A 27,382-nucleotide genomic window follows, 5' to 3' on the forward strand; every position below is an offset into this window, starting at 1 on the left:
CAAACAAGTGAAATAGTATCAGTCGGCTTTGCCGACAGAGATATACCTTCAGCATATGTGAATTAAAACGTTTATCTATGGACAGGTCGAATGTATTTAGGGTATTTTGTGGCCCTTTTTAGACATTTGAACTTTCCGACAAAAACTTGGATTAGGATTAAAGTTCAAAAGTGTTGCGGAGGAGGTAAGAATGGACCGACATAGTCCATTACAGAAGTTGATCTTATTTGGGGAGTTATATTTTTTCGATAGATATCGCGCCCACTAGTAATTTCAGAGGGTCATCGTTTAACTTTTGGATTAGTATGACAGGAAGCATAGTCCACATGATCCACTGGTCAAAGGAAAACATAATATCGCTGCAAACAGGACCACAAGGGACAGCAGCGATATACATTTCCCAAGGATCTTTGAACATACCCTAAACTGCACTTAGACACAAACGTTGAACTTGTGTGGGGAAGGTATCCTGAGGAGAGGACCGATAAGGGTTATTTTAGAAATTAAACTAAATTCAGACAAAATATTAGGGACCAAATTAGTTGACCCGTTCAAGAGATATCGTGCATACCATTTTAATGACATTATTTAAATAATGGGGAAAGTATCGGAAGTTGTGGACCGGTATTGCCCATCTTCCAACTGAAACTAAGTTTGGACAAAATATGACGAAGGCCAAATTTTGGAACAAATCGGTTGATAAAATCGAGAGTTATCGTGCTCTCCAACCACTACATATGGTGCCATAGGGGTTTTTACATATTTCGGGCTGTTTTCTCAAAAAGTATGAACTTGCCGCTGAAAAAACTGTTACCCTCGTAATTGAGGCAGTGTATGCAAGTAGCTTCAACAAAAATCAAAGTGATTCGAGAGCACCTATCCAAAATTTTGTGTGGGAGGTACCCCACACAAATGCAGTCCATATTCGAACCTAATCTATACATGGTAGATATATCAGGACGTGTAAAGTATGGACCAAATCGGTCATTAACTTCAAGAGTTATCGTGCGAAATATTCGTCGGAGACCCCCAATGTAGTATACCAATCTTCATATCTCGACGAGATAAAGCGATTGTGAGATGTGTGTCCGTCCGTCTGTCCATTATAAATTGTAATCAAACTCCAGGACGCAATTATGGACCGATCGTCACGAAATTTTGCATGGAGGTCGGGTTCAGACCAGAATAGACACCTATTTGGTAATGATCGTGAAATATTTAGCGGGTGAAATGGACCAAAAACATAATTTTTATCCGATATTGTAGCTGCTCTGTAGGTCGCAATAAAAGTCCCATTGCTTCGAAATTTTAGCTAAGGTAAGAGTATATGATAAAGAAGAAGCTTGCAATTTGAGATGGCGATCAGATAATATTTGGAGGGTTAAATGGACCACAACTTTTGTGTGAAAATTGTGAAAATATTAATATACAGCTTATATATGTATTCCTGGAAAATACATTCCGCCCACGTAAATAAAATTTGGAAGGCCATTTCTTGACCTTTCCATTGATGCCAATTATGTTGATTTACGTGCTCAGATAACAGAGTTACAGCCTAATATAACCAGTTATTTGTTTGTAATATAATCGGAAGCACGCAAGAGGTCGCAATTATAGATCAATAGTCACGAGATTTCGCACGTTGTAAGAGTTTAAGTCGAAGAACATGCCTACAGTTTTAGATGATGAAAAATATAAAAAATTAAAATTTGGTGCATATTTTACTTCCTGGAGGGCAATACCAGCAAAGTAACCTACATATTAAAAAAGAACTACTGACCTTTCCCCTGATGCAAATTGCAATAGTGTGTCTCCTGGGTAGCTAACGGGCCTACTGCCTAATATATAGTAGGTTTTGTGTAGAATACAACATTTTCCCCCCATGCTATAATTTGCCTATATCATGATAGAGAAATTCCCAGCATTATTGCAAATTACGTGTATCACTAGCATATTAATTGTCCAATTGAATTTTTTATACATATGTACATATGTATATAGCAGCATGCGGTCGCTTCGCCACCTTTTTATACCCTCCACCATAGTATGGAGGGTATATTAAGTTTGTCATTCCGTTTGTAACACATCGAACTAATCATTTGCGACCCTATAAAGTATATATATTCTTGATCAGGATAAAATTCTAAGATGATCTAGACATGTCCGTCAGTCCGTCCGTCTGTTGTAATCACTCTAGGGTCCGCAATAATTGAGATAGAGTGCTGAAATTTTGCACCCGAGGGTCTTTTTTCCATAGGCAGGTCAAGTTCGAAGATGGGCTATATCGGTCCACTCTTTGGTATAGCCCCCATATAACGGTATCTCCGGATTTGAGGTATTTTGACGTTCTTCGCCACATTTGCAGACCGAATTAGCTATAATTTTGAACTTAGGGTTCCTAGTGATCAACAAACTTATATCCCAAAGGATATGGGCATAGGTCTATGTTTTGGTATAGTCCCCATAAAACGGTACCTCCCGATTTTCGGTATTTTGAGAATTTTAGCCACAATTTTTAACCGAACTATCTTCATGAAACATCTCCACGAAACATCGTCAACATAGGTCCATGTTTTGGTATAGCCCCCATATAACGGTACCTCCCGATTTTCGGTATTTTGAGAATTTTAGCTAAAATTTTTAGCCGAACTAGCTGCAATTTGCCATTTGAAGTTCTCAGTGGTCATGAAATATCTCCATCAAGCATCGTCAACATAGGTCCATGTTTTGGTATAGCCCCCATATAACGGTACCTACCGACTTTCGGTATTTTGAGAATTTTAGCCACAATTTGTAACCGAACTATCTGCAATTTGACATTTGAGGTTCTCAGTGGTCATGAAACATCTCCACCAAACATCGTCAACATAGATCCATGTTTTGGTATGGCCCCCTTATAACCGTACCTCCCGATTTTCGGTATTTTGAGCATTTTAGTTACAATTTTTAACCGAACTAGCTGTAATTTGCCATTTGAGGTTTTCAGTGGTCATGAAACATCCCCACTAAACATCGTCAACATAGGTCCATGTTTTGGTATATCCCCCCATATAACTGTACCTCCCGATTTTCGGGAACTTTCAGTGGTCACGAAATTTCTTCACTAAAATTCGTCACCATGGGTCCATTTTTGAGGGTCTACATTGTTTTGATGAAACTATCCACAATTTCACTCTTGAAGTTCCCTGCAGCTATAAAACTTTTCGGCCAAAAAATTTAAAAATAGGTTGACCCTTTAATATAGCCCCGTAGGTGGTACCTTTCACCTAGCTGAACACATTTTTTTAGATTAGATTAGATTAGATTAGATAACACTGTGCAACAAAATGAAGGTGAAAGTCTGGGGCACAGAAAATTCCTCTTGGGCAAGAAAGGCCTTGGTGAGTATATTATGAACCCCGAAAAACAGATCCGCCGTGAGTCGAACCTCCGCTTTATGGCGTGATGAAATTTTTGTTAGAGATCCTGTGGGCCATCAGGAATTAGCGTTATCTCTGCCCCAACATTTGTGTTCACAGTGTAATTTAAGCAATAGTGGGAGGCAATAGGAGTCTATCCATTGTCGAAAAGTTGTTCCACCTAAAATTGTAAAAGGACACTAATTATTCCATTTTAATTAAGACTATTTTATGGTGGAGGGTATAAAAAGTTCGGCCCGGCCGAATTGAACGACTTTCTACTTGTTTCAAAATACACTCGTTGCGGCTACCGTTAAAGTTCTTTTAAAATATTAATTTTGGTGAAGGCACCCACCCCCTCCTGGCGTATCATTAAATATGAATACTTTTGGGAGTCATACATTTGTATGCATGCAAATTATTTGAATTTCTACACATTATTAGTTGTTTCTTACCGGTTAAAATATATTTTTGATGTCCCATTTTGGACGATAGATCTTCAATAAACTCACAATGTTCAATAAAATTGGAGCAGTGTCCGTCTGTCGAAAATTTTACGGTCAGATATGTGAAATTGCATTGTAATTGGGTATATTCGCAGCGGCTTATGTATTTATTTATATTAGATTCAAAGAAAATTTATAGATGTATCAGAAGGGGCTACCGATGTCAGTGTTCCAATTTTGGAACTTTTATTAGAAACTAGCGGACCCGGCGAACTTCGTCTCGCTATTAAGGAATAAAATTGCATACAAAAACTCAATTTTCGATTTTTCCAATTTTCCGACTTTTCCAAAATTTTCTTCCGCAAAGACCTTCTCCTCGAAAATGCGAATAACTGACAAACAATTTTACAGAAATCGGCCTAGCCGTTCTCATTTTATGAATTACTATACATTTTTTACACCATTTTTATATATATAGATGTATAATGATATACATAATTGTTCCACAAACATCCCATGTAGAGAAGTTTTTCATGGCTGAAATACTCAGAAAATGTCACCATCATTACTGAGGGGTATTTTGCCACCGTTGAAAATTTCATGTGGCCTGGCCTAGAAACCGAACCCTGGATTTCAGCGTGAATGGTGGGTGTGCATACCATTGCACTACGGTGGCACCCTATTAGATATATCAAAACATTAAAATTTTACATTTTTTGATTTTTGAAGAATAGACTTCGGAGACATTTTATATGCTCAAATCAGAAAAAATCATTAGTATCTTCGTTCAATATTATTCCATAGAGTGGAGCTATATTTCAACTTCACATCCGCCTTGTATGCATAATGTCGAGAGTTTGATTCCCCGGCGAGGTAACATCAAACTTTCAACGGTGGCAAAAACACCTCAGTAATGTTGGCGACATTTTCTTAGAATTTCATCCATATAAAACTTCTCCAAAAGTGGCGTCTTAGGGCACGCCGTGATAAGGTGGCAGAATCGACAAAGTTGTTTCTTACATAAAGGAATTTTGATTTGCTGAAAGCTAATTCCCAGGGACAGTGGTGTAGGGTATCACATGGTCGGCCCCGTCCGACTATAACCTTTGCTTAAATGTTTTTTCTATTTTTTAATTTGTGAATACAATTTTACCTTTATACCAATGAGAAACATTTCCTATTTTCCCAAAAAAATAAAAAATGAAAAAATTAAATGTTTAAACATGTGTTTTGTTTTTTAAGAATTAATCTTAATCATCGGAGTTATTTTTCGATTTTGAAAATGAATTAGCAGTTGTTGTACTAGCCGGACAATAAACTGACTAAACTACAGCTCGGGAATTATATGACTGGGCATCCGAGCCAAATATTAAAGTGATATTATCTTAAGTATATGATTATTTAAATGCGAAATGGAATTTGAATTTAAAATGGATAAACTTATAGCAGGCATAAAAAAAATCATTCATTTATACCCAGTAATGCTGGTACACTAACTGCTAAATCATTCTTAAAATCGCAAAATGGTTTTTAAGATAAATTTCTAAATAAAACAACAACACAAATGTTACAAAATTCAATATTTTTATAGCCTCCACAATGAAATACTCTGATGGGTCGGTAACGTTATATGGGGGCTACAATAAAACGAGGACCTGTGTCCATTATTTTTGTAGGAGTAGTTTCCTGATCACTGAGAATCCTAAATGACAAATGATAGCTAATTCGGTATGCAAATGTAGCTAAAAACCTCAATATACTCCAAATCGGGCGGTACCGTTATACGGCGACTATGCCAAAACTTGGTCCACGTTTTGGAAATTCTTAATAGAGAAGCTTTTTGGGCATTGGGAATCTCAATTTCAAATTTCAGCTAATTCGGTCAAGAAATGGAGCTACAAGCCTCAAAATACCTTAAATCAGGAGGTACAGTTATATGGGACAAATACCAGAACGTGGACCTATCTTTACCATTTTTGGTGCAGAAGTTTTTTTGATCTCTTGAAACTCCAAGTGCCAAATTGGAGCCAATTTGGGAGGAAAATGTAGTTAAAAATCTATACCAAACGTGGACATATCTTGAAAATTTTTAGTGGAGAAGCTTCTAGTGCATTAAGAGCCTCAAATGTAAAATTTCAAGTAGTTTGTCAAAAAAGTAGATAAAATCCTCAAAATACCTTAAATCGGGTGGTGGTGGCTATACCAAAACGTAGACCTATAGAGCCCATCTTCGAACTGCGTATGGAAGAAAGACACTCGGGTGCAAAATGTTAGCGTTCTATCTCAGTTATTGCGGACGCTAGAGTGATAACAACAGACGGGCATGGCTAGATCGTCTTAGAATATTATCCTTATCGAGAACATATATACTTTATAGGGTCGCAAATGATTAGTTCGATATGTTACAAACAGAAAAACAAACTTAATATACCCTCCATACTATAGTGGAGGGTATAAAAAATAGAAATAATAGTAATTTCTCGAATTCCACTACCAAATAGGATTAAACATTTTTATACCCTATACCACAATGTGGAAAAGGGTATTATAAGTTTGTTTTGGTAAAAAATCATGTAACACCGCGAAATATTCGTCGGAGACCCCCAATGTGGTATACCAATCTTCATATCTCGACGAGATAAAGCGATTTTGAGATGTGTGTCTGTCCGTCCGTCCGTCCGTCCGTCTGTCCATTATAAATTGTAAACACGCTCCAGGCCGCAATTATGGACCGATCGTCACGAAATTTTGTATGGAGGTCGGGTTCAGATCAGAATAGATCCCTATTCTTATTGGTGATGATCGTGAAATATTTAGAGGGTAAAATGGACCAAAACATAATATTTCTCCAATTTTCTAACGGCTCTGTAGGTCTCAATAATAGTCCGATCCACGCGTAATTTTAAATAAGGTAAGTGTATATCACAAAGGAGAAGCTTGCAATTTGAGATGGCGATCGGATAATATTTAGAGGGTTAAATGGACCGAAACTTTTGTGTGAAAATTGTGAAAATTTTTAATATACAGCTTATATCTTAATTCCTGGAAGTGACATTCCGGACAAGTGAGATATACTTGAAAGTGGAACGCTTGACCTTTCAATTGATGCCAATTATGTTGGTGTGCATGATCAGATGACAGAGTTACAGCCTAATATATTCCGTTATTTGTTTGTAGTGTAATAATAACCTCGCTAGAAGTCGCAATTATACATCAATAGTCACGAAATGTTGCACCGGGTAAGAGTATAGGTCGAAAAAGATGCCTACAATTTTGAATGATGATCTGATATTCTTTAGCGGGTGAAATGGACCATCACTTTTGTATGAAAAATATAAAATTTATTTTTGGTCGATATTTTAATTCCTTGAAGACATATATATTTCGCAAAGCAGCCTACATATGGAAAAAAAAATACTGACCTTTCCTCTGATGTAAATTGCAATAAAGTGTTTGCTAGATAACGGACCTACTGACTAATATATAATGGGTTCTGTGTAGAGAACCACATTTTTATCCCATGCTACATATTGTCTCTCCAAAAGTTCGTCCTAGACCCCTTATTTGGTATGCCAAAATTCATATCTCGACGAGATAAAGCGATTTAGCGATGTGTGTCCGTCCATTAAATATTATAAACAAGCTTAAGGCCGCAATTATGGACCGATTGTAACGAATTTTTTAAGGAGGTTGGGTTCGGGCGAGAATGGAAATGATTAGTTTTTGGTGATGATCGTGAAATGTTCAGGGGATGAAATGGACCAAAAACAAAATTTTAACCAATTTTGTAGCTCTGTAGGTCAAAATAATAACCCGCAAAATTTTAAACAAAGTTTGAGTTTATGATGAAGAAGAAGCGTACAAACCAACGTGAAGATCAGATAATACTTAGCGGGTTAAATGGACTGAAACGTGTGAAATTGGTAAAAATTTCAATAACGTAGCGGTTAAACAACAGAAGTAGTAGTACTACATAAGTGGTTTTCAATACATTTTAGTTTGTGTGAACTAAATTTTCCGTTCCTGTCTGTCTTTGTCATGCTAGATAACTTTTTGGTTTTGGTCATAAGTATTATACATTACATCTCTGATATTTGATAATTAAATTTTCACAATCATTGAAAAGAAGTTCCGTGGAGAGCGATTGTCCAGGGATAGTGGTATAGGGTATCCCATGGTCGGCTCCGTCCGACTATAGACTTTTCTTACTTGTTGTAATTAATTTTAGTTTAATACAAGAAAATTTCAAGAAAATCGAAGAGTACAATAATTGATAAAAATTAATTTTAAATGTTAAATTTCGAAAATTACATCCAAGCCCACTGTGTAAATTTTTTTCTATTTGGTATTAATTTTATTTATTATTAAAAATATAAAAAATGATTTTTTCTATTTGGACCAATATTAAAGAAGTTATGAATATTTCTTTGCATATAGTTTTTACAGAATTCGACTATTTCAAGGCGCGATATCTCTAGAGCCTTTAGTCACAAAAATATCTGAAAATATACTGAAATGCTTTGCTGATGAGCAGCATCACCACAGCAAAAATAAAGGAAATCAAAATCCTCATTTTAAAGAAGTGTCCGTTTATAATCAGAAATCCCATATACTTTATGGGGTGTCCGACGAATATTTCAACCATATTAAGTTGAGGGCATAAAAAGGCATGGAGAAATAATAGAAATTGAAAACTCAAAAATAATATATATATATATATATATATATATATATATATATATATATATATATATATATATATATTTGTAATTGTAACACTCTTTGAATAAAAAAAGAACAAAATGTACTCACCTTAGCAGCATAAGGACTGCCAGCCGTTGCCATACCACAGACAGTGACATGAACGCGATGTTCGCCAACAACTCGTGGAACAAATTCCGCCTTGAAGACACCCTCTGCCGACTGATGGACCTGTGCGGGCACAGATTGTCCAGCGGGTCCTGTTGTTGTTATATTGTTGTTGTGTTGATAATATTCAGTTTTTGTTTTGTTGATTTAATTTGTTATTTTAAGATTTGTTGTTATATTCATTTAGTTTTCGTTTTTTTTTATTTTGTTGTTTTATTATTTTATTTAACGCGCGTCATATGGAAATATTCGATTTGTTTTTTTGGTTAGAAAAAATATTGTGTTTTTTTCGTAGAAATTTTGGAATGCAATTCGTATGCATACGAGTATGTTTTGCAGATCAACATTTTCAAAATTTAGTGTTAAATTTAATTTTAATGTTTATTAGTATTTAGATAGATATTGTATGTATGGTTTAAAGGATATGTTTTTGTTTTGGAAAAGAAAAAAATTTTGAAAAAGAAAAATGTATATCAATATTATGGCGTTTTAATAAAATGTTAATGTTATCGAATGTGTGTGGTGTTATTAGTGTCTGATTGAAGATTGAAAATGGGTTAACTCCAATTGAACTCCTTTAACCAATGCGAGGGAATGTTTACAATGAAAATGTTTCTGGAAAATCGATGATCATACAAAATGAAATAGAAACCGAACGACAGACCATAAGGACCTAAACTACATATATATATTCAGTTTAGAGGAGAATGTACACAAATCTACAAGAAGTCCTTTACCAAGGAGGAAATCCAACAATAAGTACTATACTAAAGATGAAATTAAAACTTTTATTCAAAACAATTCAATATTTAGACATTTTAAAAACTAAAAACTTGAATTGCAGCTATACCTAAAACAGAATATTAAAAACACACTGATCTTGATTTTAGGGGGTTTTCTCGAGGAAATATTATTTCTTTATTTATTTCGTAAATAAAACCATTAACATTATTTTGTTTTTAATATTTATATGTATATGTGTGTAAATAATTTTAGAGAGAAGAAATACGTAGTTAATCGTTATGGTTAAACAATTTAATTGTTTTTGACCATTAATTAGTCATTAGTGGGGAACATTCACAACAGTATATTGTCGAGTTCTCAGCTGTTTTTTTCGTTTTGGGAAAATTATTTTAAACTTTCTGATTAATTTTTCTTAAAAGAAAAAAATTAGTAAGTACTGAAAGTAGTTTAGTTAAGTAAAAGGTCATGGTTCTACTTGAAACATTCAATTAGTCATAATGTTTGAAATTTCAATTTCTCAATTTTCTTCGCGGAATATTAAATTAACTTAAAAATTAAACAAAACAGGCAGGTTATATAACAAAAAAATATTATAAAGAATAAAAAATATTTTCGTATTAGTTAGAATAAGTTTACAAAAACAATAATATTTGTATTTTTGTTTCATTTGTCGTTTTCACTCATTGTTCAGGGAGGGCATTTTATATATAGAGGGGAGAATATATATCGTTAAATGGTAATTTTTCATTTGAATTTTTTCGCTTTTTGTTTTATATGTGTATTTATATATGGGTCTAGTATAATAATCTTCGTCGTCCTGAAATACAACATAAAGAGAAAGATGTAAAGAGAAGAAAAATAATAATTCATAAATAAAAAAAATTAGAAAATTATTAACATAAAATATATACGTTTTTTTTACAAATTACAATACAGATAATAGTTGAGACAAGATAAACAATAGCCGAATTTAATAAACAGATGGACAAACACACATAGTGAAAGCTTTCGAAAATGTTTAACGATTTCCAAATAAAATATCCAAAACCCTACTGCAGGTACCGAAAATCGGAGCGCACTCTTCAGTATGCAAATAGTCCCTTGTCCCTTTGCGATGTTCATGGAGAATAGATTTTTATGCAAGGCCTTATTATGAAAAGGTACCAACTTATCGACAAACTTCCTATTCTATCAAAATGGGCACAGAACTAACGATACATGCAAGACAAGCAATGATTTGGATAAAGGCTACAGACTTCCCATGCCTAGAACAAAAAAACACAAGTCAGGAAGCCCTCAGATATATACACGCAGAGAAAAAAATATGAACATATTCGAAGAGCAAAATATGTATTGTACATATATTGTCAGTATTATGTCAGTATTGTGACTCCAACAATCGTTTTTTGAATTTCAACAATTGTTTTTGTCAAATCCAACAATAGTTTTTGTCAACTTGACAATATTATTCTTTTTGTTAGACAGTTTTATTCTCTTTTCTCGGTATTCGATAATTGTTTTTTTGTGTACGTACACCAACAATGAAATTCTTGTTTTTATTTGTTTCTTATTTGGTTTTTGATGTTTGAGTTATACCGGATCATTTCTCTAGCTACGTAATTTTCTGAAGTGATCCAGAACTTTTAATCAATGTATTGACCGATCGTGTAAGATAGGAACGCTGAAATCTTGCGAAGTCAAATATCGACAAAAATTTATTAAACTAAAAGTCGATAATTTGAAAGGAAAAACTAAAGTCCTGCTATTCCTGAACAGGTCTAATAACTTTCTAATGGATGTATAGCATATAAGAAGATATTTAAAAAATAGTTTGGCAAGTAATGGAAATTGGCGATTTATTTATTTGATGGCTATTATTGAAACTCTTATCAGGCCGAAATATAGTTTTAATGAAATATGACTTATATAGTATGGTGACAGGTGCATATGATTGTATATATGTACGTACACTATACGCTATTTACATATGAAAATTTAAAATTTAATTTAATTTACATTTGAAAATTTTAATTTTTGAGCGTATCAAAGTGTATATTAGGGTTATGACTTTTTTACAACCTCGTATCCTTGTATGATGATGAGTTTTGACCTAAAATTACATAAAATCTTAATTATATAGTGATTCGATAAAAAATCCACACTTAAAGCTTTTAAAGTTTTTATACCCTCCACCATATGGAGGGTATAATTAAATTTGTCATTCCGTTTGTAACACATCGAAATATTCGTCGGAGACCCTATAAAGTATATATATTATTGATCAGCATAAAATTCTATGTCGATTTGACCATGTCCGTCTGTCCGTCCGTCCGTCCGTCTGTCTGTCTGTCTGTTGAAATCAAGATACAGCTCGCAATTTTAAAGATAGAGAGTCCAAATTTGGTACAGAAGTTTTTATTACTTGCAGGATGGTTGGTATTGAAAATGGGATATATCGGTCCACGTTTTGATATAGCCCCCATAGAACGGTACCTCCCGATTTTCGGTATTTTTAAGGTTTTAGCTTCATTATCCTACCAAAATGGCTGAAAATTGGTACGTAGTCTTCTATAGGGGTATAACATTTTCCCCTAGAATTTTGTCGGTATCGGTCCACACCTTCATATAGCCCCCATAGAACGGTACATCCCGATTTTCGGTATTTTTAAGGTTTTAGCTTCGTTATCCTACCAAAATGGCTGAAATTTGGTACGTAGTCTTCTTTAGGGGTATAAAACTTTCTCCCTGAATTTTGTCGGTATCGCTCCACACCTTCATATAGCCCCCATAGAACGGTATCTCCCGATTTTCGGTATTTTTAAGGTTTTAGCTTCATTATCCTACCAAAATGGTTGAAATTTGGTACGTAGTCTTCTTTAGGGGTACAAAACATTGCCCCAGAATTCTGTCGGTATCGGTCCACACCTTCATATAGCCCCCATAGAACGGTACCTCCCGATTTTCGGTATTTTGAAGGTTTTAGCTTCATTATCACACCGAAATGGCTGAAATTTGGTACTTAGTATACGTTGGTGGTACAAAACTTTCACCCAGAACTTTGTCGGTATCGGTCCATGCCTTCATAGAACGGTACCTCCCGATTTTCGGTATTTTGAACGTTGTGGCCTCAATATTCCACCGAAATGGCTGAAATTTGGTATTTAGACTTCGTTGGGGGTACTCAATCGTCCCCTTTAAATTTGTCGGTGTAGGTCCACGCCTTCATATAGACCCCATGGAAAGGTACCTCCCGATTTTTCGTATTTTGAAGGTTGTGTCTTCAATATTCCACCAAAATGGCTGAAATTTGGTATTTAGTCTTCAATGTGATATAAAACTGTTCGCCAGAAATATGTCTGTACAGGTCCACGCTTTCATATTGCCCCATTTCTGACTAAAATTCGTCGGTATAGGTCCACGCTTCGATATAGCCCCCATAGAACGGTACCTCCGGATTTTCGTAATACTGAAGATTGTGACGTCAATATCCAACCGAAATGGCTAAAATTGGTTATTTCGTCTTCCAAGAGTTATAAAACATTCCAGAAGAGTATTATCAATATAGGTACACGTCTTCCTATATCCCCATAGAAGCTTACTTCTTGATTTTCGGTATTTTTTTAGTTTTAGCCATATTCTCTTACCGAAATATAGGAAATTTGGTATTTAGTCTCGTTGAGCCTAAAAACTTTTCGTCAGAAATTTGTCGGTATTGATCGACCTTTTGAAATAGCCCCCATAGAATGGTGCCTCACATTGTTTTAACGAAATTGCTGAAATTTAGTATTAAGTCTTCTTCATACACGAAAGGAAACTAATTATTCCATTTTACTTCAATACAACTTGTGGTGGAGGGTATAACAAGTTCGGCCCGGCCGAACTTAACGCCGTTCTTACTTGTTATTTTTCAAAACTTTTGACAATTTTTTAAGTCACTGTAAGCAGATATTTAACTGAAAACAAGGTATGGGGGCACACGACATAACCAAAATGACATTTTTGAGAAAAAAATTTATTTCATTTCATAGCATTTTTCAAAAAAATCAAAGTAGTTTGTGCGTTATCTTTTTTTTAAATGAAATGGAATGAATGTTATTTTAGACACTAATAGGCAAAAGTTCATTCATACTCACTACAGGACATCATTTTTGAGAAAACAATGTCAAAAAGTCATAACCCTAGTACATATACCCTCGTTAGCATAACAGCTGAAATATAGCTTAAAGAGTGACAGCTGGTTCTGTAACATCTATACAAGGCGGAAATAAAGTCAACCGGTACGGCAACCATTGAAGAACAATTGGAGGGCAGGAAATATGCAGGCGGCGATGACTGCCCTGGTTCAAATAAATCCCTTTACAAATGTGTTTAAATTAAAGACGGGATGGACTCTTCGAGTGTCACTAGAAAACTTTCTGGCCTATGCAATATGCAGTGTCGCCAGGCGTCATTTGACATTATTTTTGGAAAGTTTGACAGGTTTTTGCCTAAGCGTACTCAGGACAGTTTGACATACGACGATGTTTTAGGTTGTTTACAGAGACTTGAAAAACTCACTTTGCAAAAAAATGGAATTAACTTTACGTCCGATAATTTTTCACAACTTTCGACAGGGATAACCACGACGAGAAAGCATCGATCAAATAAAATCTTTGTATGTCGATAAGGGACCATCCTTTACCACTATGAAAAACTGGTTTAATGAATTCAATCGTGACCGACACTCGTGAGGGTCGTTCAAAAACGGCCGTTGTGTCAGAAAAAAATAAGCCGTGTGTGAACGGATAATGCAAGATCGCCATGTTATATAGCGTTAGGTAGAGGCGTCCTTGGGCATTTATTCGACCCACTAACATTTTATATTGCATGAACACTTAGCATCAAAAATGGGGGTTTTTTGATCCCGTGTTGATCGGTGCATGAAATTTCGAAAAAATACGATCGCGGTGCTTCAAAAAACATGTTTAAAAGTGTCTTAATCAAGTCACTGAAAACAACCCAACTGTCCTGAGAACGCTTAAGATAAAAACTTTCAAACTTTCTAAAAAAATGTCTAATGACGCCTGGCGACACTGCGTGTTGCCTAGGCCAGAAAGTTGTCTAGTGGCACCACATAAGACCCATTTTTTGGTAAACATTTTTTTGCTGGGCTTGTAAAAAAATGTTTACCAAAAAATGGGTTTTAAGAGTACTTTTTGGTAGTCGTAACTACCTCCTATTAACCCATATTTTAACTAGGGAATGTCGCACTGAACAAGTAGTCATTCTATAACCACTAGAATAACTAGTTATTCTATGGCCACTAGAAGTTGAAAATCAAGCTGAAAAACATAAGTTATAATTTTTAGAACAGTTGAGGAGGAATTTGTTTTGAATTTCAATACACTACTTTATATTTTTGTATTATTTTGCTCTCTGCTGGTTTTGATCATGTGAACTTGTAGCCGAATACACTGCACACCGTGCCACGCGTATGAACATTAAGGGTTATTTAAACGCTTTCAAGTGCACCGCAAACTGTTTTTTGTTTGAGCGTTGAACACAAAACCGTTGGACTTGTAGTTGGACATACATACTCTGTGCAACCGTAATCAAATCTTCTTACATTACTTTGTAATGGGTTACAGAATGACTAAGGGATTCGAATGTTTGCTGGGAGGGAACGTCAGGCTGCTTCGAGAAGACCAACCAACAAATTTAAAATTGGAATTCTTGGCATAAGCGAATGCTGTAGAAAAAAAAAAACTAAACTTATAAAACGAAAATGTCGTCCCATATAGAGCTAAATGTCGAGCGAGAAAGATGCAGGCACATTCTCCTGAAACGAGAAAATGATAATAGAGACAACGGTTGCTATCCAATGGTAGCTATGATACCACAGACCCAATCATAGAAGATGGTATTGAGTGTATACCGCCCGGCCAAGATGAGCTAAAGACAGTTATAAACACCTGAAGAATAATAAGACCGATTGGGACAATGGCTTAAGAGCCGGCCTCAGGCTGATATGGTATTTGCATCAGCTAGTTAAGAGCCTAGCTATCCAAAACTGGAGGCCTCAGGCTGATATGGTATTTGCATCGGGTAGTTAACACCATCTGGCAGGAAGAACCCATACCCGTAGTAGAATAATATAGTTCATAGTTCACTATCTACTGATTGTATGTATTGCAGAGAAATAGGTAATGAATCGTTATTTCAACTAGTTCATTCTTGAACTAAACTAACAAACTCTACTATGGCTCAATCTGCATTTGTGGTGAATTTAGACGTGTGAACCACTAGCTATAATGACTATACAACGACATCAGTATGGAGATGCGACTGCGTAGGCTTGCCCACCTAAAAAGACATGTAAATACGGGACGCATGGCGGTACACACAGAACTGATAGGTCAAGGCTTCGATCGAGTAAACAAGTGGTCTTCAAAAAGCAAATTGGGAAGGAACAAGTAAAAAAGTATCAGTCAGCTTGGCGACCTACCCTCCTCATCTTACTTAAAGAAAAGAAGTAACACACAATACCACTATAAAATACGACGTACAGCGTTTGAATCAAATCAGTTTCTCCCTTCGAGAGTTATCTTAGGATTTTTGGAGCATTTGGACCATTATCTCGGGAAGTAAGAATTTGCTGCCGAAGAAAATTTTTACCGTCGTAATGAGGAAATCGAATAAATGTTGGTACAATAAAAATCAAAGGGATTTGGAGGGAAATTTTTGGACCGATCTGGACTTACACCTGAATAAACGTGTACTGTCTTAACCCTCTCACCTCCAAATTTTTTTGAAAACATATAATTAAAGTATATGTTAAAACAAAGTTATAAATTTCGGAGTGTTACTCCCCCTGTTTCGGAAAATACAGTACATTATTTCTGAAATTTACTTGGTGATTATTTTGTGGAATTGTGTAAATAAACATGTTTTGATCGTTCAGGAGTGTTATTTTGGTCTTACTTTTGAAGAATCAAAACAAAAATTTAACAAAAAGCTCATATATTTTGATTTAGAAAAGATTAGAATAATTTGGACTGTACACAACGATTTTTTTGAGAAAGATAGACGCTCATAAAGACAATGTTGCATATATGCAACATCGGGGATGAGATGTTTAATGAGGGCGGCGAATACAAGTTGTTATGAAAAGAAGCAAAACGATTCGAGATTGCACTTTTCTCAAATTTTGTGCGGTAAGTACACGAATGCGTGAACCTATATAGCCCATATTCCAACCTTTGAAAAAGCTTGTACCTTCGTAATGGGGCTATACAACAAAAGTTTCTACAAGAAAAATCAAAGCGATTCGAGAGCAGGTCCTAAACTGAACTTGTCCGAAATCTTGTGTGGGATGTACCGGAAAGAATGGACCAATGTGGTCAATCTTCGAACTTAAGCTAAGTTTGGACAATACATTACGAAGGCCAAATTTTGGACCGAGTCGGTTGATCCGTTCGAGAGTTATCCAATCTCTAAACATGGTGCTGTAGGGTTTTTTGACAGCTTTCGGGCCATTTTCTGGGGAAGTATGGACTTGCCCCTGAAAACATTTGTCCATCCTAACAGGGGTAGCGATTGCAAGTGGTTGCAAAAAAACAAATAAACTGCATTTTTCCGAAATTTTGTGTGGGAGGTACCCAAAGGAGTGGACCGATATAGTCCATATTCGAACCTGATCTATGACTGGTAGAAATATTAGGATGTGCAAAGTATGAACAAAATCGGTTACTGCCTTCTAGGGCTATCGTTCACACCATTTGAACTTCTGTGGGGGTGGTTTGAACTGATATAGCCCATCTTCGAAAATCTTTTCATAGTTCGCCTTATATGAAAAATATTCTTCAGAGAGCCACCTATGTTAGTAAGTAAGGATCTGAAACACCCGTTAAAGTTAGTGAGCTAAAATGTGCCGCGCGTTCAGCCATAACAACGTTAAAAACTTGGGTTTAGGAGTCGGGTTAGTAACCCACCCCTAGAAAAAAGCAGCCTACTAAAAAAACGAAAGAAAAGAAAAACAACCCCTCTAAAGTCAACGACCCCCGCAAAACGTTCTAAGGACTATAATCTGCGAATCTGCACCTAAAATCTTTGCACTCTTTATAGAGGTGCAGAAGGTGAAGAAGATACAAGACTGATATAACTGCTTTACAGGAAATACGAGGGATGGGGTAAGACGTCACAACAACACCTGAAGGTGACGCACTGTATTATAGCTGCAATGACCCAAAGTATGAGTTTGGTTGCGGATTTGTAGCTTCATCCCAGTGAATGAAAGACTTGCAATACGGTTAAAAGCAAAATTTGTCAATATAAGCATTATCTGCGCTCATGCTCCAACCGAAGACAAGGACGAATAGACAAAATAAATATTCTACAAGCGCTTAGAAGAAGGATGACATTAAAATTAATCTAGGCAATTTTAATGCCAAAATAGGAAGAAGAATATCCTCTACCCAACAGTTGGGAAATTCAGTTTCGATAGTAAAACATCTGACAATGGAATGATGCTGATAGACTTCGCAGAGTCAAAAATCATGGTAGTTAGCAGTACCAGATTTAAGCATCTCGATATTCATAAGGGTACCTGGCTGTCTCCAGATCAAAGAACAAGAAATTAAATTGATCAAGTTGTGTAAGATGGAAGACATTCGTCGAATGTGGTGGATGTACGATCGTTCCGAGGGGCATACATAGACTCTGACTCACTACCTTGTTGCATCAAAGTTACGTACCCGTCTAAACGTTGCAACTAAAGCACGAACAGACACAACACGGAAGTTGTAAGCTGCAAACACACAAGGTATTTTACTTAACTGGCCCAATTTCTTAATCAAAGCACTCCTCGTCGCCATAACATATCAGGACAATGGCACTCCCACTCCATGCAAACAGCCGCAAAATGTAGGGCTACTCTACAATCATTAGCAACGCGTAGCGCACGAGAGAGGTATCTGGAGAAAAGAAGAGAGGAGAAACGTCTTTTCCGTAAGAAAAACAGAGAAATGGAAAAGCGGGCGTTTGAAAAAATTGAGATGTACAGCCAGAATGAAGTCCGAAAATTCTACCAAAGAGTAAAGCATCAAACTGATGGCTTTGGTACAGGCACATCATTCTGTAGGGACCAGTAAGATAATTTGGTAATTGGTAATTTGGTATTTTTCCAAACTGCAGCGAATATACCACAGATCCAATCCCAGAATATAGTATTGAATATATACCGCCCTGCCAAGATGAGGTAAAGACAGCAATAAACCGGCTGATGAATAATAAGGCAGCCGGAGGCGACACGCTGATAAGGTGTATGCATCAGCTAGTTAACGCCATGTGGCAGGAAGAACGCGTACCCGACAATTGGAACTTGAGCATTCTATGTCCAGTCCACAAGAAGAGAGATAAGACTGCGTGCTCCTATTACAGGGGCATAAGTCTGCTCCCAATTGCATATATGATAGTATCTGGCATATTGTGTGAGCGACTAAAGCCTATGGTCAATGAAATAATTGGACCCGGGCAAATCCACCATTGACCATGACGTATAAATACGGGCCGCATGGAGGGTCACGCAGATCTCGAAGGCCAAAGCTCAGTTGGAGCGAACAAGTGAAACGAGACATCAGAAAGCTAAATATCCGAGATTAGGAAAATACAGCAGCAAACAGAGAGGATGGGAGATATTTTCTTAGTTCGGCTTATGGAACACATCTTCTGTAAAAAGCCAGCTAAATAAGTAAGTAAGAATAGAAAACAAGAACCCTCAAGTTCATAGTTATTGAAATCATTGGCCAAAGATCCTTCACTTCAAGACTTTTCAAGATTTGTCTAAGAACTTTCATTAGGAAGGGTCTCCTGTAGACAAAAGTCTTAAAGTCACCTGAAGCCAGAAGAACCATTTAAAGGTCATCTGTATCGAGATAAACTTTTTAAAGGTTTTCTATAGACAAAATGTCTTTCCAATGGTGGCCTACAGGAACGTACGCAGGGGAACCTTTTGAACACTTTGCTTCCAAAAAGTCATATCTGGTCTAGTGGGCCCCCCCAAAATAAATTTCTGTATACGTTAGTGGTGGCCTATATATACAACAAAAACAGCATCTTCAAACTGAATATGGGAATAAAATGACATATTTCCTAGCTGAAACCAAATGAAGTAATGTCATTGATGATTATCGGGGACACCGCTAGACCATATACATATGTACGAATCTATATAAAAAACAACTCCAAGAAAATTTATAAAAATAAACACTTGCCCAAGAGTGTCATGCAGATTCACTGGATGCAAGGTGCTTAAAAAAATCTATATAAAGGTATCTGTTTCTATTACAAACACACAAAATTGTTATAAAATAAAGAAATGTGGTACAACTAAAGAGTGCAATATATAGTGTAATATTAGAAACATATATTAACAACAGACAAAGAAAAGTTCAGAAAAAAGGAGTTGCATTCAAATGAAAACTCATGCTCAAATCGTTGGAAAAATAATAATTAAAAATGAAAAAAAAAAAATAAATGTGTGACATTTGCAGAAAATGTGATCGATCATTAACAACCAATTGCTATTGACAGAGAAAAAATGAAAGGAGAAACTTATTCACAAAATAAACAATAACCATAACACTGACAATAAGATTAGTAAATATAACACATAAATTCTGAAAACGAAAGAAAATGGGAGCAAAGAAATCTCCGTTTCTTTTGGAGCCCATCTATGATGACGTGAACAATACGTTACCTTCAACATTAACTTCAATATCCTCTAAACGACCGCCGTTGTGATTGATGACAAAAGAATTTGATTGGTGTACGGGTCCGGGACCACCCAGGGATACCTGGGGGCCAGACATGCCGCCGCTTATGCTCACTGTGATTGGACAACCGGGTACGGGCATTTTATTAAATGAAACATTGATGGTGTGCTCACAGGCCTCGGTGGGTACAAACGAAACGGAGAATCTGTAAGAAAGTTGGGGAGAAAAGTATTAACTTCTGATTCGTAGGGGAAAAATGTGTTTTTTATTTACCTTGCACTTCCTTGAGGATGGACTTGGGTTGGTATATTTTGTCCCTTAGCCGATATTGTTATTTCCAAATTACCCTCACCAGCATCTCCGGCATCGACGGTAAACTGCACTGGGCGACCGACTGTACCACGCGAAACACTACCCACCACAACCTTTGTGGCATCATAAGATTTGGCCAAAAATGGTGTACCCTGGACAGGGAAACCATTGTATTCGACATTTATGGAATGACCACCCACATTTGTGGGTGTAAATTCTGCTGTAAATCCGGCATGTATGTCACCGGTTACACGTACCGGTAATTCGCCATGTGGTCCACGTACACTTACAGCCAATTCTGCAGCACCACCACCACTTACGGTAATATGAAATGAGGCTGGTCTATTTACCGGTATCAATTCCAAATTCGATAAATTTAACATAACACGTGATGTATCGGCCACTTGACAAACAAACGGACAACCTCTGACGGTTTCACCATTAAATTTAATATCAATCAAATGTGGCTTCGCCTGTTCCGGTGTAAAGGAAACTAAACAACGGCCACCACCAACAACTTGAACATGATTCGGCACTTCACCTTCATTTATGGAAATTTCCAATTGTCCCTCACCAGCGGCGCTGGCATCAACACGAAATTGACACGGTTGGCCAACAACACCACCATTAACATCCGTGACCTGTATCAAACTCGAATCATAGACTTTAGCTATCAAGGGGCCACCAGATATTTTTGTACCATTTATTGAGGCCTCAATGACATGAGTGCCAACTTCGGTTGGTACAAATTCGATGCGTGCAGCACCGTTTGCCGCCTCATGGGTGACTCTGGCATTCAGTTTGGATTTGTTAGGACCCAAAACTGTTGCCACGCACTCGCCTTTCGCAAGGCTTTGTCCAGGAGGCGGCAGTATATCAAAAACCGCCGGTGTATTGGCTGGTACAAGACGAGTCGATTCGCCCAATGCTGTTATACCGGGTGTAGACATGATTTCAACGTGCCACGGTGAACCTGAAAAGAATACAAGAGAGGGTGGTAATTAGTATAAAGTTTTTTTAAAAAGATTTTATTAAAGTTTGTGTGTAATGGTTTGTAAAGTAAATAGACACTTTACAAAGAACTTCTATCCATAAAAGACCCTTTACAGGGTTCTTCTATTTTTAGAATAACTAATGAAGGGTCTTCTTTGTAAAGAAGACACTTAGAAAGTTCTTCTTCATATAGTAGAAAATTTAGAAATGTCTTATGTCCATAGAAGACCTTTAGACTTGTATTCTTCCTTTAAAAGACATGTGGGACTGTCTTATCTCTAAAGTAGAGAACAATTATTTTATTTATAAAAGAGTACCTTTAAGAAAAAATTTTTTGTCTGTAGGAAGGTCTTCCGTATGAATAATACTGTTACGGAATATAGGTTTAATTTAATTCCTTGTAGACTTTGTTTTATTCTCCGATACGATTTGTACCAAATAAAACAAGGGTTCGTTTTGGAGTACGATTCTTCAATGCTTTATTGACGTTATTCACTTCAGTTATTCACGCAGGACTTTATCTCTCTACTAAGCACAAAACTTATCTCTAGTTAGCACATATCTTTACTCTATTCAGATTACTCTTTACTTACACTGCAGAATTAATGTCGCGGTCTAAAGTACTACTCAATCGCTTTACCGTTCCTTTCCCGTATTTATAAGTGCCCGATGATATAAAGACTGTTCTAGTCTCATTAACGTAGAAGGTTTCATTCACAAATACACATACAAACAGACGAAGTAATGTAAACAACTAATCTGGGCAGAGGTAGTAAATAAGGGAGAGAAGCAGAGGTTACAATGAATAACGTCACAATGCAGAATTGTAGCTGAATAATCCAAATTAATGAAAGAGAGAGAGAGAACTTAAAGCGTACACAAAGAACAATAGCAAAACAAACATAGAAAAGTAGTGATTGTAATTCAATGCAGTAGTTGTTGCTGTAAATTTGATTTAAATAAACTAGATGCTTAATAAAAATTCACGTTAAAATTCAAATTCTTAAATTAATAGAATTTCTTCTAAATATACTTAAATTCAGTTACTTTCGTAACATTATCTTCAACAAGACCTTCTGTCCATAGAGGACTTTGGAAACTTCTTATACATATTAAACCCCTTCTTCAGTGTCTTCTGTAGATTTAAAAGGGGCTCCTATTTATAGAAGTCCCTTAGAAAGGCCTTCTGCCAATAGAAGATCATGTAGAAAAGTCTTCAGTATATAGAAGACAGTTAAAAAAATAATTCTCCTTATAAAACACCTTTAGGTATTCTGCCTGAAGAAAGACCGTTAGCTTTTAGTTTATATTTATATTGTAGACTTTTTAGGTAGATCTTCTAACTACAGAAGTCTCTTTAGAAAGATCGTCTGTCTATAGAAGACCATTTAGAACGGTTCCGAAGACATTTGCTATATAACGGGGGATGGTCTTGTGTCTATGATACTCTCCATAGGTTATATATTAACCGAACAATTTTTATAACCTCCACAAAAAAAATTTTTCATAAAAAATTGTCAACATAAGCTAGACTTTTTAACCGAATTAAAAAAAATTACATATGGTATAGCCTCCATATTACGGTACCTTCGGATTTTCGGTATTTTGGAAGTTTTATACATATTTTTGACTGATATATTTCCAAATTTTAGGTTCATGTTTTGATAAAGCCCCCATATAACAGAACCATGGGTTTACTTGGGTTTGGGCGCAGGGTTAGTAACCCTACTATGAAAAACAAAAGAAAGGAAAAACAAATCCCTCTAAAGTTGACGACCGCCGCAAACGGTTTAAGGACCATGATCTGCGAATCTGCACCTAGAATGTGCGCACTCTTTATAGAAAAGGTGCAGTTTACGCATTGACAGACGTACTTTAAAAGTACAAGGCCAACATTATTGCCATACAGGAAATACGATGGAATGGGAAAGGCGTCGCACAGTGGTTCAGAATCGTTTTTTCCTGGTCAAAATTCTGTAACTTTTGAACGGGTAGAGATATATTCATAATTCTTTTTTTGTTAGACAGATAACACAATCAGCTTTTAGACGAATTATAAGCGGTAAAGATGGGTCCGGTAGTTGCAGAGAAATTCAAGGTCAAAGTTAAACTTTTGAGTTTTTTAACTATTTTTCATCAAAATATGAGTGTTTTTCGGCTTTTTATATCTTCCTATGTATTAAAGATGGTCAAACCTCAACAAATAAACAAAATAATTACCAAAAAAACTTAAAAAAAAATCGAAAAAATGTCGAAAAAAAATTTTTTTTCAAAAATTTGTAAAAAAAATTTTACAAAAAAATTTAATTTTTTTCAAAAATTAAAAAAATTCTCCTTGGGTTTTAATAAAACTTATATAACTCGTATAAAAACTCATATACTCAAAAAAGTTGTAATTTGTGGCAAAAAACTGTAATTCATATGGAAACAGTATAGAAAAACACACATTTTTACCCATGTAATTTCAATAAATTGAAAAAAGTGTTAAACGGACTGAACGGGACGGTTACAAAAGTATATATGGGCTGGAAGAGGAGACTTTCGGGCATCTTTCTGTGAAAACAGAACTTTGTTCCATGTTGTTCCACAAAAGTTCTAGTCCACTAAATTTGGAATTTCATAAAATTTAGTACCCGAGGAAAAATAAAATAGATCATGTTGTGTAAACGCTAGGGTAATTTACTAAAACGATTTTTAAGGGCCACAATCCTACCTACCTTACAAAAAAACAATGAACACAATAACTGTTACAGTTTCAGAGAAATAGCTTCGTCTTTCTCCAGAAATTTGCAAAAATTACGTATTTCCCAAAAATGGGGAAAATGCTCGTCCTTAGGGGCACGCCACGCCCACACCTTCCAATATTTGGTCCTAATTTTTTGGTTTCCTTAGTTTCAATATGTTTACTATCGAATCCCTTATAGAAATTAAATATTTTTGACAAAACAAAATTTTGATTTTTGGCCAGGAAAATTGATTCCTGAACCATTGTGCGTCGCAACAACACCTAAAGGTGACGTACTGTATTATAGCTGCCATGACATAAAGCATGAGTTTGGTTGCGGATTTGTAGTTGGTCGGAGGTTAAAACATCTGATCTGGTTCATTTGCGCTCATGCTCCTACTGAAGACAAGGACGAACTGACCAAAGATATATTTTATGAGCGCTTAGAAGAAACATATGACCGTTGTCCTGCCCATGACATTAAAATTATTCTAGGCGGTTTTAATGCCAAAATTGGAAGAAAAAAATCTTTGGCCCAACAGTCGGAAAACATCTGACAATGGTATGAGGCTGATAGACTTCGCAGCGGCAAAAAACATGGTAGTTAGCAGCACCAGATTTTAACATCTCAACATCCATAAGGGCACCTGGCTGTCTCCAGTTCAGAAAAGAAGAAATCACGTCGTGATAGATGGAAGACATTCATCGAGCGTATTGGATGTGCGTTCGTTCCGAGGAGCAAACGTAGACTCGTACCACTACCTTGTTGCAGCAAAGGTACGCACCCGGTTAAACATAGCAAACAAAGTACGAACAGACACAACACGAAAGTTAGACATCGGTAAGCTGCAATCAGCATATTCCACTCAACTAGCCCAATTGCTTAACGCGAGCACTCCTTGTCCCGATAACATAACAACACAATGGCAAAATATTGCCCACTCCATGCAAACAGCCGCAAAATCCATACTTGGATTCCAGAGACCTCCACAAAGGAATTCAAGGTATGACCATTAGTGTCGTGCTGCTACCGAAGAGAAAAATGCGACATATAGAGCTACTCTACAATCAATAGCAACGCGTAGCGCACGAGAGAGTTATCGGGAGAAAAGGAGAGATGAGAAACGTCTTTTCCCCAGAGAAAAGAGAGAGATGGAAAAGCGGGAGTGCGAAAAAAATCGAGATGTACAGGAACCAGATAAAGTCCGAAAATTCTACCAAAGAGTCAAGCATCAAACTGATGGCTTTGGTACAGGCACATCCTCCTGTAGAGACCAGCAAGGTAATGTGGTAACTGATACAGATAGTGTACTCAGGATATGGAAAGAACATTTTTCAAAACTGTTGGTATCCAATAGCAGCGAAGATGACGAAGATACCACAGACCCAATCCCAGAAGATGGTATTGAATGTATACCGCCCAGCCAAGATGAGGTAAAGACAGCAATAAATCAGCTGAAGAATAATAAAGCAGCAGGAGCCGATGGCTTACCAGCCGAGCTGTTCAAAACCGGAGGCTACACGCTGATAAGGTGTACTCATCAGCTAGTTAGCACCATCTGGCAGGAAGAACGAGTACGCGACGATTGGAACCTAAGTATCATGTGCCCCGTCCACAAGAAGGGAGATAAGACTGTATGCTCTAACTATAAGGGCCTAAGTCTACTCCATAATGCCTACAAGATCGTGTCAGGGATATTGTGCGAACGACTAAAGCCTATGGTCAACGAGAAAATTGGACCATACCAATGCAAGAGATGCAGATCGACACCTACCACCTTTTTGTCGATTATAAAGCAGCGTTCACTACGTTCAAAAGTATTCCAAGCCATGTCTGAATTTGGTATCCCCGCAAAGTTCATCCGGCTTTGTAAAATGACTTTAACTGACGACGACCTCAGTAAAAATAGGAAAGAACCTCTCCGAAGAGTTTTGTACCAAAAGAGGTTTCAGGCAAGGAGACAACCTTTCGCGTGATCTCTTCAACATCCTGCTGCAAAAGGTTATACGAGAAGCAAACGTCAAAAGAAGTGGCACAATCTACACCAATAGCCACATGTTACTTGCATATGCTGATGGTATAGACATGATGGAACGATCAGTAAAATAAGTAACTGATACCTTTATGAAGGTCGAAGGAGAATCTGATAAAGAGGTCTGGCTGTAAACGATGAGAAGGCCAAATTAATGGTGTCGACGCGCAATGCGTTCACCATTTGCGCAATGCGTTCACCAACTGTAAAAGTTGGTTCCTATAATTTTGAGGTAGTAAAAGACTTCGTCTACCTCGGCACCTCCGTAAACACAACAAACGACATCAGTTGTGAAATAAAAAGAAGAATTGTATTGGCCAATATATGATACTTTGGTTTAAATAAGCAAAGCCACACCTCGTCAAAAAAAAAAAAAATAACGCTCTACAAAACACTGATACTACCCGTGCTGATGTAGCCTGGGTACTTGCGAAATCAGACATGGCAGTGCTTGGTGTGTTTGAGAGAAAAAATTCTTCGAAAGATATAGGTACCAATCTGTGTTGACGGTGAATATCGACGTCGCATGAACCACGAGCTGTATCTGCTGTACAACGACATCAATATTGTTAAACGTATCGAGATGCAGCGATTGCGTTGGCTAGGCCAATTCATAAGAATGAACGAAGATGAACCCGATAAAAAGGCGTACAAACACGGACCGCTTGGCGGTGCACGCAGAATTGGCAGGCCAAGGAATAGATGACGCAATTATTGATATAGCCCGCATATAACGGTACGTCCCGATTTTCGGCAGTATGACGATTTTAACATTTGAGGTTCGCTGTGGCCGCAAAACATATCCACCAAAAATAGTCAACATAGATCGAACTTTTGATATACCCCCATATAACGGTACCTCCCGATTTTCGGTATTTTGAGGATTTTAGATACATGTTTTTACTGATCTATCTCCAGTTTGGGATTCGAGGTTCCCATAGAACGGTACCCCCCGATTTTCGGTATTTTAAAGGTTATGGCCACAATAATCCATTGAAATGGCTGAAATTTGGTATTTAATCATCGGTGGGGGTATTCAACTTTCCCCTCTAAATTTGCCGGTATAGGTCCACGCCTTCATATACCCCCATAGAACCGTACCTCCCGATAT

The 27,382-nt window shown here is 36.6% G+C and overlaps 1 protein-coding gene across 33 annotated transcripts in view; it reads right to left on the bottom strand.

The window, feature by feature from the left end:
- The window catches only part of jbug (filamin-type immunoglobulin domains fbug), a 250,789-nt gene that overhangs the window by 11,255 nt on the left and 212,152 nt on the right, over nucleotides 1-27,382 (bottom strand). For 18 of the 33 annotated variants that reach the window (XM_073989964.1, XM_073989955.1, XM_073989957.1 and 15 more), the window contains 3 exons: nucleotides 20,482-21,493; nucleotides 20,193-20,413; nucleotides 8,657-8,805 (listed from right to left, as the gene is read on the bottom strand). In XM_073989964.1, the coding sequence (XP_073846065.1) occupies nucleotides 8,657-8,805; nucleotides 20,193-20,413; nucleotides 20,482-21,493 (1,382 nt within the window). Of the gene's footprint in view, nucleotides 1-8,656; nucleotides 8,806-9,597; nucleotides 10,275-20,192; nucleotides 20,414-20,481; nucleotides 21,494-27,382 lie in introns of those variants that run through there. The other 15 variants (XM_073989981.1, XM_073989982.1, XM_073989976.1 and 12 more) reach the window with 1 other exon arrangement.

Source organism: Musca autumnalis, unplaced genomic scaffold (genome assembly GCF_047663935.1).
Source record: "Musca autumnalis isolate F117 unplaced genomic scaffold, ASM4766393v1 scaffold_5, whole genome shotgun sequence".
Classification (NCBI taxonomy): domain Eukaryota; kingdom Metazoa; phylum Arthropoda; class Insecta; order Diptera; family Muscidae; genus Musca; species Musca autumnalis.